Source organism: Myripristis murdjan, chromosome 24 (genome assembly GCF_902150065.1).
Source record: "Myripristis murdjan chromosome 24, fMyrMur1.1, whole genome shotgun sequence".
Classification (NCBI taxonomy): Eukaryota; Metazoa; Chordata; class Actinopteri; order Holocentriformes; family Holocentridae; genus Myripristis; species Myripristis murdjan.
In genome coordinates this window covers 30185336-30198095 of record NC_044003.1, presented here as the reverse complement: position 1 = coordinate 30198095, position 12760 = coordinate 30185336, and the positions used below count along the sequence as shown (strand labels likewise).

General features: G+C 39.3%; 1 protein-coding gene across 1 annotated transcript; it reads left to right on the top strand.

The window, feature by feature from the left end:
* The first annotated feature begins 3078 nt into the window (after window positions 1-3078).
* moxd1l (monooxygenase, DBH-like 1, like) lies at window positions 3079-12474 on the top strand. The gene is made up of 13 exons (XM_030047370.1): window positions 3079-3413; window positions 5380-5526; window positions 7075-7227; window positions 7509-7592; window positions 8260-8415; window positions 8673-8775; window positions 9213-9385; window positions 9492-9583; window positions 10139-10235; window positions 10569-10628; window positions 11165-11283; window positions 11448-11547; window positions 11939-12474. Exons 1-13 carry the CDS (start codon window positions 3141-3143, stop codon window positions 12128-12130), a joined length of 1749 nt encoding a protein of 582 aa, XP_029903230.1. The 5' UTR covers window positions 3079-3140; the 3' UTR covers window positions 12131-12474.
* The last annotated feature ends 286 nt before the right edge of the window (window positions 12475-12760 follow it).

Genomic DNA, 12760 nt, shown 5'->3' with positions numbered 1-12760 from the left:
AAAAAATACAAAAGGACTTGTGTGTAGAATTATTTAAACAAGAATAATAACCCTGTTACCACATTTGTTCAATAAAATATTAAGATAAACAATAGTACATTGCAAATAGTACATATTGCAAAAAAAAAATAAAAAAAAAAATATTAAAATTATTAAAAAGTAAGACAGAGAGGATATAGATTATAAAAAAGAGTAAACACCAATGGCATACACCATTGGTGTTTAAAATAATCTTATCAAAAATGTCCCTATTCTGTCTACTCAGCAGCTTTATTGTAGCCTAGGTAATAAAGTTCACATGGGAGGTTTAGGTTTTCACCTCAGCCTGAGCAGCGTGGCCCGTGTTTCGTCATGGTTACAAAATTGACTGCGTCCACCGTCACTGTACATACATTTACCCTGCAGCGCACAGCTGGCCCACAGGCAGAAACCCCGCGGTTCTTAGGCTGAAGTCGCCCTCTGCTGGATAAAATATGGTGTTACATGTAATTTGGAAAGTAAGTTAAGCGTGGGAAGTTTCATTAAGCGTCTCAGGCCAACTAGTAGCCTTTGATTACTTCCTCAAGGAGTTCGAGAAACTAACAGGAGTCTTAGAGTAACATTAATGAAAAGTGAAATAACTAAAAGGCAACCTAAAGCTTTGCTTGTAGCTTCAACTTCCCATAAAATGATTATTAGGTCAGTCATAACTAAACAAGTGCACCATATTGACTTGTCATGGCATTTCAAATTGTAGTCAAAGAGATATCACTCACATACATAAATCCTACCCAACAGATAGCTGGTAAACACAGGTGTCACTAGTGATACTGATGAAGTGTCTGCTCCATTTAGGCCAAGCAGAGCCAGGGTCCCACCACCGTGCATGTTGCTTAACTGGAAAGGCTGTCATTGACCGTCACTGACCGTGTTTCCCTGTTACTTCACGTCAATATGACTGCCATGGAAAAAGTCTTCAGTCCCTTTTCACAGCAGTAATTTTGACATAATCGCAGGTTCACATGGGTATTACTATTGACTTTAATTATGGTTCCATTCCATTAGGTCTGGTTGGCAAGACGGGTAGCCAGGGGCGGAACTGGCTTGCATGGTACCCTGAGTGAACGGCCCACCCTGCTCCCCAAACCAAGCACCATTGAAATATTTGGAAGAATGCAAATGAATAATCCCAACATTTACAACTGTATAAATATAGAAATATATACAAAATCAGACTCTTAAATATCAAAAAGAAGTAACAAAGTTAAACAGAAACAAATTTTAGTATGCTTTAGTATTTTAGTATGCTTGCTTGCAATTTTAGTATGATTTTGCACAAACCAGAAAAAATGCAACAATATGTCATTGAAATTATATATTCACTGGATTATGAATGAATAATGGTTTTGTTTGGTAGCTTTCTATGGTATGGTTGGTTTGACTTGTACTGCACAAAGTTAGAGGTGTGCTTTTTTTTTTTTTATTGGACTGATCCTCCACCTCTCTCTGACTTCCAGTGGGGAGACCTGAGGTGGCGTCAGGGCCAACCTCCCACCTCCCGTCCCTCTCCCTGTCTTGTACTTGAGTTTGGTGGGAGATCCTCCAGGCAGTACAGCTAACCAGGACACATGTCACACATAACAAAAGTTTTAGCGTCACTCCACTGGCTGCCAATTCATTTTTTTAAGTTTGGCCTAAATAGTCTAGCTTGTCCAAACTCATATAATCTTCCATTCTTCACACACTGGCCATATAGCTAGTAAATAATATTATAATATTGCGACAATAATACATCATATTATCTGGGACATGAGCTGTATTTTACTTGTTTTAAATTTCTCTGATATAAAGTGTGTTGGGACTTGTGATGATACACAATTGTAAAGCTGATTTGTCATGGAACCATTTTTTGATTAGGACCGATAACACAGGACATAGGCTATCTATGAGCATACAGTGTTATGTGAATGAGGACACCATTAACAGCTCAAGTAAGTCAGTTCTTTTGGGCAAGACACTTTATAGTACCTCCCAGAGTCCACATCAACACACCGAATGCCAAAACATGCACCTCAAGAAACTAAATCAGGCCTCCTGGTGGTTTCACTAAACTAAAAAAGCGAATTTGAACCCTACATTTAACTGTTCTTACATGTCAGTCCCCACTATTTCTTTTGTCTTTCTTTCCACATCTCTCTGTACACAACTAAATTAATCTGACATGCTATCAGAACTGAAACTTGAGAAGAAATATAAGCCTTAAGGAGAGATCCTGACCACACTCACTAAAGCAAGCTAAAAAATGCATTTCTTTGGCCACTCTTTTAAAGGCGGACCATGCAGTTTGAAATGCGAGGGCACACCACCATATTTACTAATAAGATTGAGTTTGAGGAAGGGTAAAACCCCTCAGGTTCATGCCAAGACTAATCACCCATACATGTAATGTAACACTTTGAAATACCAGTCTTGAATCTGATGTTTTGTGTCTGATTTACAGAAAAACATAAACAGTAGAGAGAACTGCTCTTATATTTTGGGTCATGGTGGGGTAATAGACTTCGGAGTTCTGTTCATTTGAAAACTGATTGGCATTCATCATTCTTTACCACATCATAACAAGGTCTGGTGCCCTCGGCTTTGAGACTGCTTAGTCTGCCTTTGATTTCATGCAGTGTTGCAATAAATAAAACCATCACAAATCTAACATTCTTTCAGATGGGAATATTTTGGACCCCTTCCTCCCTCCTGTCTCCCTTTCACCTCCCAGTGTCCAGAGTCCAGCAGAGGTCTTATTTGTCTATCAATGGACCAGAACCGGTGGAACAGGTTCGTATCAGCGAGGGAGGAGCCAGCTACAGAAGACACAGGTAGGTCAAGCCCACAGCCGCAGATGCAACGCTTTAATGTTTTGCTTAAGTCTTTGAGTGACACTGAAGTCAGGTTTCTGAATATGTTTTCAGTAGGGAATGTTGTGCCTGTCGTTCTACAACGGTGTCGGTGAATTAGCCAGCACTGAGCCTGTCACTTGTACTTATCTAACCCAGCAGGTGTGTGAGTGTGTGTGTCTGTGTGTGTGACTGGGAGGGTGGTGTTAGTGTGCTTGGCTGTCCTGGAGCCAGTTTGCTCAGTCTGAGGATCTTTGAGGTTACTGGGGCAGTATGCATGCTCTGCTTCTGCTCCTCTCCCTGTTCCTGGCCCGGCCAACAGGAGCAGGAGCACTGAATGACTCTGTTTTGCCCTTCATGGAGTACCTAGATCCGGACCGTAATGTCAGCCTGAAGTGGGGCTTCAACGACGCCCAGGGAACCATCACCTTCTCTCTGAGCATCAAGTCAACAGGGTGGGTGAGCCTGGGCTTCAGCCCAAACGGCGGCATGGAAGGGGCAGATATTGTCATGGGAGGAATTGGACCCGGTGGAGCCTACTTCACGGTAAACCCACCGCTAGATAGGATATATTTAGGCTTACATGCATACATTTCCAGCATACTTTGACTGCTGTAGGCAAGAAGGATATCATTTTTTTTAAATATCTTTGTGTGATATATCAATAATCCACTGCAACCAATTCCCCGTCTGAGCTCATCTGTCCTCCCACACTCACACTCACACACACACACACACAAAATGTTTGTTCAGTTGCTTTATTCAAATGTTTTTCCTATCTCCTGATGCCTATATGCATTTTTAATCCCATTGTTGTTTCACAATATCCATTGGCTATGTAAGACTGGTTTATTTATTTTAAGGATTTCTGGCATTTGCTTGATATTTGGCTCAATAGAGATTCAGTTCAATTTTCGATTCACAAGTTGGTTATTCAGTTATTTTACTTAATTTTGTTTGTAAGCCAAGATTCAGGTCAAATATTGAATTTACTTGTAGGCAAACTTGTATATCCATAAATTTGTGAAAAAAAAAAAAAAAAAAAACAGACAACAGAAGTACATATTCTACAAAGCATTATTTACAAAAAAAAAGTTGCAATTCATTGCTATATTATTGAAAAAAATCTTTAATGATTCAATTCAAGCACTCAAGAATTTCATATAGTCAGGCCAAAGTGTGTACTTATTAGGGATTTCTCATTTGCCTTCAACACAGTCCAGCCCCACTTACTCCTGTGACCCGTGTGTTACCTCAGTGCCTAGTCCTGCGGATCAGGGGGGTTTTGAGGCCCCAGAGGGTCGGTATGGACAACATCATGTCCGACTGCCTGGTCCTGAATACTGGTGTTCCACAGGGCTGCACTCTATGTCCTCTCCTGTTCTCAATACACAAATGACGTGAGGCATAATAGGAGCTATAGCTCTCCCTAATCAAATATGCAGATGACATGGCCCTCGTTACCAGTATGAAATATGCCACTAGCCCCATACTCCCAGAGCATCAAGCACCTTACCAAGAGCAACACCAATTACATATACAAGAAGACAAGGCAGCTCTCGCTCCCATCATTAAACTCAGGAGTTTCAACATCAACAAATACACATTAACCATGGTGTAAATGTTTTCTCACATTTAGCATAACCTTATGGCATGAGAACCTCACAGTCAAGAACAAGAACAAGCACACCCAGGCTGGTCAAATGATTCAACCAGCTGCACCTTCAACAGCAATATGATCAGGCCCTTACAAACAAACAAACAAACAAACAAACATACAAACATACAAACAAGAAATGAATGAATAAATAAATAAATAAATAAATAAAATTCACACAGTGATGACACCCACCATTACAGCTAATGCCATCAGTCTGGAGACTGAAAGTGCCATTAGCCAGGAGGCAGGGCTGCAGGGCTATGAAAATTCATTTATATAGCATCCTTTCTGAAATGACCCTCACTGCCTCCCATGAGCATTGCTGCTAAAATATTCTATTGTTTTATAGGGTTACATGTTTTTTATGTTTGTTGTTTTTAGTGTCATAATGTTTGTAAAAGTGTAATGCTTGCCAAAGATCCGTTTCCATTTAATGTAAATGTAACGGACAATAAAGCTTTACAATTCAAGTCAGCAGTTCATTATGTTTATGTCTTTTAGCTCATCATTGAAGATGATTCAATGCATCAGTATAATGCATGAATCGTAATAACCCTGCTTGTTGTGTATGTAATTCTGTCTATGCACAGGTGATATAGGATGAGGGTGGGAGTGGAGGGGCTAGCTGTGAGATGAGGCAATGCAGAGCCTCTATATACAGTATGTTGTATGTTTTGGTGTTTTTTCCTGATGTATTTCATTGTGAATTTGTGGTTTAGGACCCAGTTGAAAATGAGATGGTCCATTTCAAGGGGCTATCCTTCAATAAATTCTCTGTAGCTCAGGGGCTATCATACCAGGCCATTATCCAGGCTTCACGTCCTTCAAAATGTTTGTCTTTTTGTCCATCAGGATCGCCATGCCACTGGAAACATTCTGCCTGTGGTGGACAAGCAGCAGAACTACACTCTCCTGTCTCTGACTGAGATTGAAGGTCAAACCACCATGACATTTCAGAGGGCCATTCAGTCATGTGATGACGATGACTTCCATATCACTGTGAGATGCTGAATTATTCTCTGTGTCTGCTGCAAAGCTGTGAATAGTAATCAAAGGTTATCCTCACATTGCACGTGACACACCTCATGCATAAAATTTGATCAACACTGAAGAAGAAAAAATGTTGAAAGTTTGTGAAAAAGTTTTTCTTTCATCTAAGGGGCTCAACCTGGCAACTGGAGGCTTTTCCTTCAAACATTTATTTAGGCAGGTGATCTCACTGAGATCAAGATCTCATTTACAGGGGAGACTTGAGTGCTATAGAAGCATTTATAAAATATGAAACATTAAAATAGACCTAAATCAATCAGTAAAAAAACGACAAAAGTTACTTATTTAACAGAAACCAACCATGCCAGATTCACAGGAAACAAACGATACTAAAAAAAGATATCAGATACAAGGGTCTTAAAAGCATCAATTGAAAGAGGGTATGCTAATTTCAAAGTAGTTCACAAATCATTCCTTCTGTGGAGAATTTTTTTTTTTTTTTTTAATTGCCCAATTCTGTTTTTACTTGAGGCATAAATAAAATTAGACAATCCTGAGATCTGGCACCATAGCTGTTACAATAAAAATTAATCTGAGCGCAGAGGTAGTCAGGAAATTTGCCAATTTTAGCTTTATAGATGAATAAAATTCAGTGTATGATGATGATCCAATCTTTTCATTAAGTGTGCAGTGATGGATCTCCCATACTAAAATAGAGAGTGCTATTACAGAGTTCATCTTGTGGCAAGTTTAGACTTCATGAAAGATTTGTGAGGAAAACAACTGAACCATTTTTCTCAGGATTGTGAGGTTGAGTGTTTTTCGCTCTAGGAGGCTGTGGGCTGCTTTGGTAACAATGATTTCCTTGTTTAATGTTGGTTTGTTCAAAGTTTTAGATGATGGATTTTCACACCAAGCTAAAAGCTCAAATTCTCCTATACCCTGCCCTTGCTGTTGTAATGCTATTCTCTTTTGTGTTGTTAACCCCAATTCTTTATGTCAAGCTCAAGTTTCCAACGGTGTGCATTCAGACAGTGAGCACAACAGCTAAAACACAAAGAACATATTTGAAACACTATAGCATTTTGCTGATGAAAACTGAGAACTATGAAGTCACAACACAATAAACAGGAGTTTCTTAACAGCTCCACTTACATTTTGTACTCGCATGATGTTTGAAGACTAGTTTTGGATCAGCGGGTGGGTTGTGGGAAGAGAGTTTTCACTGATAAGCAATTGCTGAAATTAATTTAAATTAACATACTTACAGCATAGATTTTTTTTTTTTTGTAAATTACGAAGTTGAATTTTGTTTTCTTATAAAACTAGCGGCTATATTAGTGCTATAGTATGATACATTAGACTGCAAATTAGTTTAGGATACATAAGAAAATCCAGTGGAAATTGTTCTGAAATAATCCATACCATACAGTATTAGGCTAATTTTCTTTTTTCCCAGTGAAAGACAGATTTTGTGCTTTTGTATCATATTTGTAGACTTGTTGACTACCACAGGTCCAAAAATGGCTCAACCGTCTTCCGCCATCTTCCCCACAGGCTCGCCCCATTAAGCTGATCTATGCCTATGGAACAAATGATGAGCTTAATTACCACGGGAAGCGCAGAGGCACCAAGGAGATCAACCTGCTGAACTACATGCCCAGGATCACCTTGCCAAGCACCGACTATCTCACTATCACTGTGGACAATGTAAGAATGATCATGTGACATTACATTTGAATACATTTTTGACTCTAACTCATTTTCTTACCTGGTACTGGGAGCCAGTCGAACAACCTGACCCCCAGTTGGTTAACATAGACTATTCTGAAAGAGGAACTACAGTGTATTACAACTTTTACTCATGCCAATAATATAAACAAAAGTTTTGTACAATTGAGATTAAAGCATGTATCAGTATCAGTGTTGATGGTGATACAAAAGAATGACATGAAAGATCTAACATGCTTTATTTACATATCTTATTGCAGATCAACATCCCTGCCACCCATACGCACTACCACTGCATGGTCATGAAGTTACCAAAGCTGAAGGGAAAACATCACATATATCGGGTAATTCACCCAGTTTTACCCAGTTTCCACTGTCATCATCACAGATTGTGAATGGAGCAGAGCAGTATTTCCCATTCAAATCAACATACCTAGACGGTCAGAGCTACAGGCATTTTTATGTACTTGTGTCTTTATTTAAACTTGAAAATCATTAAGCAGACATTGAGCAGATGAACTCAATGTGTGAGTCAATCATTAGACCTAGTGATAACGGCACCTGGTGGAACGGACCAGCAAGGAAGAAATATATGAAGGCAGCTTTCCAGTAAGGGCTTTGTTAATAAATAAATGCATATTCAAATCATGCCTCCCAGAGAGAGAGGACCACCCAACCTTTTTGTACAGGATGCAATGCAACTATGAGTGTTATAACCATCACTAATAATGACATTTACACTAGCCGTTAAAAAAAAAAACAGTTGAACAAAGCTGTGACAGTTTCAAGTATTTAAGAGGTTATAAGTTAAAGGTCTGATTGATGATGACCAGCCTGCAGCCTCTTCATTTCTGACTGTGCAAAAGTAGACATAATCTAATTCCAAACTAGCTCCTCAATTCAAAAAGGAAGGTCTCGTAAATACATATCTGACTTTTTAGCAGGATTGAGAATTTGTGTTTTCCATTCTTCATTTCTTCTAAACCTATCCCTTCTCTTACTTTCACTCAGATTGAGCCAATTATTGAGCACCATGATATTGTTCATCACATGCTGCTGTATGGGTGCCCTTCCTTTGTGAATGAAACCTACAACGGGCCGTGCTACAGAGGCGACACAGGGGACCACTGCTTCCGAGTGGTGGCCGCCTGGGCAGTGGGAGGAGGGGTGAGTGAGAGAGGGACAGATGTAGCTGATTCATTACTCCACCGGCTTATATTTTCAAGACACTTTCCACTTTCCAATTTTTAGGCCGTTCAGCAAATTTGCTGCCTCAGCAAAACCAGTTCTGCATCACTTACAGGTCTCTGAATTGTTATATTCAATTGTTGGTCTTTCTGTGGTGGGAAAACCTGTTCAAGTCTGCATTGTGCTCATGCTGGTGCACCATTAATCCCCGAAACCCTGAAATTTCACAATCTCAGGTGTACGAGTTTCCAGAGAATGCTGGCATTCCTGTGGGAGGTGAGAGTGGTGATACATTTTACAGGCTGGAAATCCACTACAATAACCCAGCCAGAGAGGAAGGTACAGTAAACACACACTTCATGCTTTTATTTGAGAGCTAAAGCCTACCTTTTGAGTTGTGGCGCTGAAAAGTAAATGATTAATAAATTAGTCATTAGTTACACTTTAGCCAGTGTTGCAAATCCAGCATGTTTTATAATGCTGCCAGAAAATTCTGCCTCATAGTAAACTTTGATTGTTTTTTTGTTTTATTTTTACTCAAGATACTATTCAAGTCAGGACAAGTTTATTTATATATATTCATCACAAGCATGTCTCAAAGGATTTTACAGAACAAACTTCCCAAAATCAGATCTAATGGATTAGCAGTCAATCATAAAAGAATCATAATGATTAAAAAAATGGATAATACGGTCTACAACATAATAAATACATATAATGATAATAATGAAGATAAAGTAATACTACATTTCATGCATTGCTGTATCCCTGTGCAGGCAGGAGGGACAGCTCAGGACTGAGGTTGTACTACACAGCGCAGCTTAGGCAGCATGATGCCAGTGTCCTGACCACAGGCTTGCTGCTGCAGGGTAATTTGGACTACAGCATCCCTGCAAATGCTACTCAGTTCCACACCTACGGCATGTGCAATACCTCTCTCTTTTCCAAGGTATGTAGGGGTTCCATGTGGAGTTGGAAAAGTGGCAATGATTTCTGGAAAGAGGAATTCTGCCTTTGTTTATTCTGGTCCCCTTTCTTGTGCTCCCCAACCCCAGCTTGAGGACGCCCCTGTGCCTGACCTGCATGTGTTCGCCTTGGAGTTACACACCCACTTAGCAGGGAGGAAGGTCAGAGTGGGCCACTTCAGGTAAGAAAGAAAAAGACTGGTCTATGGTGGAGAATCATGCTGGTGAATTATCAGATTCATCATCTGTAAGAAAGATCTGTGTATCTTTTTTGGATCCTAATTCTGAATCATAAACTGGGTCCCATGTCCACTTCCTGACAGAGCTATTGTCATTATGATTATTTTATTATTTGCATTGTTGTCTTGAATGAATAAGTTAGTCGCTGTTATTAAAACCAAGCACAAGTCAGAGTTCAGGTACAAGAGAAAGAGACCTGACCAGTATTTCATATCAAAATAAGATATACATTACCCATCTATCTAGAGGGGGAGTATTTCTCCAACACCCTCTCATAGAAAATCGTATGTCAAAGTACATTATGGAAATTATTGAAGATACTAGCCAATATAACACTTTTGCTGCAAAGGAGTAAAACTTACTAATTCAAAAATGAGAGTACATATGAAATGCCACTTAATGAATCTACAGCAGAAATGATTTTCCATTCATGATGTTCCACTACTTTTGACTGATGCAGCGTTTCTGATATCTCATGTGTGTGTTGGCCTCTGTAGAAATGGAACACAGATTGATTTCTTGGCCTTGAATGAGAACTACAACTTTGAGATGCAGCAGATCACCAACTTGGGAAACATCAAGACCATCAAGCAGGTGAACCTTATATGAACCTCAAATTATATATATATATACATATATATATATATATATATATATATATATATATATGTATATGTGAGTGTGTTTGTGTGTGTGTGTGTGTGTGTATGTGTGTGTGTGTGTGTATTTGTGGAAATTTGTCTTGTATGTAACCCATCCTAACTGTTAGGAACAGTGGGCAGCCACTGTGCAGCGCCCGCGGACCCACTCCAGTTCCTCTGTCAAGGGCACTGACAGGAGAATTAACCCAGCATAAATCATTATTTAGCTGTTGCCAGCTAGACTTATCAAAAACAATGCTGTGACATGACTTGTCTTCTCCTGCAGGGTGACAACATTGTTGTGGAGTGCACCTACAACACTGTCAATCGCACAGGAGACACAAAGGTTGGTACATATGAACTTCTTTTCTTTTCTTTTCTTTTTTTTTTTTTGGAAATATACAATGATGGAAATATATAGACGTGTCTAGCCTTCAGGGATGAAAGAACAAGAAGTGCCGTATCTTCAGCATCTCGCTTGACAAAATACATTTACTGAAAAATGTATTGTCTGAGTGAATTTTCAAGCTTATAGTAAAAAGTGGAAATTATTGGTGTTTTGAGCCAATTTTAGCTATAGAAGAGAAGGCACTCAAAGGACTATGAAGACTACCACCAACACACATAGCTTCATGACTGGACAATTTGAAAGAAGCTTTATTGTTTAGAAGAAATGGTGCACATGGTACTAGAATATAAAGGGATAGTTCCCCCAGTTGTGAAAAATGTCATGAGGTGGACTTCCCCCCAACTAACACTCTTAAAACGGTGTAAAAATGTTGCCAGTTAATAACAAAAAAAGATCAAACCTTAAACCTTTGAGTGGATTAAGGTGGTTATCACAAACCAGCAGAAGCCCTTTCATTCTTTCCTCTTTGACAGATGGGGTTGGCAACTACTGATGAGATGTGTCTGGCCTTCTTATTCTACTACCCTGCAAACAACATCGATACTTGTTGGAGCCACCCGACCACACATCTGTCAGACATGGCAGACAGCCAGTAAGATGCAATGCAATCCTTTTCATGTTATATTTCCACTGACGATTCCATTGAGATTCATTCTAGCTCAAGTGTACGTACATCCGCTGATTTTAAAGTGCATCTTTTTATCCCACAGCTTTGTCTTGATACTGTATATTCACTGACAGTTTGTTTGATTCTAGACTGCTTGAGGAGATACAAACGTCAGACCAGGATCCTATCACTATGTATGAGGGCTTGCTGAAGTCCATACCACAAATTCAGGTTGTCTCTGATGTCCATGTAAGTGCCTACAGTCTCCTGCCTTCGGCACCTGATTGAAGGTCATGACAGTACTGAAGCCTCTCAAGAGAAAAATGAGCAGTTACTTTGATTTCCCACCAAGAATGCTCAGAGCTAGGTCTATAATAGGCCTATAATATGTCCAGGTCTATAATACTGTCAAATATGCCTCTTGATAACTGTTCAAACCCATTTCTTCAGGGTTTTTTTTTTTTAAAGGAATGTCTTTCAAAATCACTCGCTTTGAATTTTGAACTCACTTTGAACTCCTTTCCAATTCTAATTTGTTTTTCTAGATTATCTTCCTACTGGTGGTTTACAGCTGAAGCTTTATTGGCATTTGTTGGATATCTGCCCTATGTATCCATAATCCCTTTATCCTTTCTCACAGAGTAACATGTCATGGTACCCAAAAGGCACAATGATGGATATGATGAAAACACCGTCTGTCAATTGTCAGATGATGGAAGCCACTTCTGCCCCAAATAGCAACCCAACTTTTGGGAGAGCCTCTGGGAGACTCAGCACGTCCTGGGCTGTGACCCTGACCGGACTGTTGCTACTCTGGGCTGCACTGATGTGAAGTGCCAGCAGCAGAATCCATTCACAGCTATATTGATCAAAGAGGGCACACACATTGTTTTGATTGTTTTATTTTTTACATTATTGTTTTAGTATAAACTGGTAATTGGGCCTGAAAACCTTCTTATTTAGGAAGGCTTTTAATTGTTAGGGGTAGGAGAGAGGAGAAGACGCTGGCGTCTGTTTGTTCGCCGCTTCTCCATCTCCGAGTTTTTAATCTTGCTGATATTTACTGTTTTCTATTTTCTTTACTTGTTTTTTACCTGTAGCACTTTGAGATTTTCGAATGAAAAGTGCTTTACAAATAAAATCTATTATTATTATTGTTATTTGTGGTATTCTGATGCATGCATGCGGTTCTTGGAAACATCTGAAGTATTTTTTCATTCAATTGTACAGTAGATTCTTACTTCATTTTTATCATGAAATACAAATGTTGGCCACATTTACATTAAAAGCAAAAACAAGTCAGAGTTGGCTACTTCGGGTGAGAGAGAGAGAGGAAGAGAGTATGAATTAGCCCTTGTCAGTGGAGAATCATGCAGGTGAATTGTTTTCTGGGTTTGAAAAGGTGATGACTCTGCAGATTACTCAAACTGTTTATTATTCAAACTGTGATAATTGTCCATGG

What these genes read in the sequence shown, in the direction of transcription:
- moxd1l (XM_030047370.1), top strand. Translation starts at nt 3,141, where the DNA reads ATGCATGCTCTGCTTCTGCTCCTCTCCCTGTTCCTGGCCCGGCCAACA. An exon ending in ACGATGACTTCCATATCACT is followed by an intron (nt 5,527 to 7,074) that starts GTGAGATGCTGA and finishes TCTTCCCCACAG; the next exon opens with GCTCGCCCCATTAAGCTGAT. An exon ending in TCACTATCACTGTGGACAAT is followed by an intron (nt 7,228 to 7,508) that starts GTAAGAATGATC and finishes ATCTTATTGCAG; the next exon opens with ATCAACATCCCTGCCACCCA.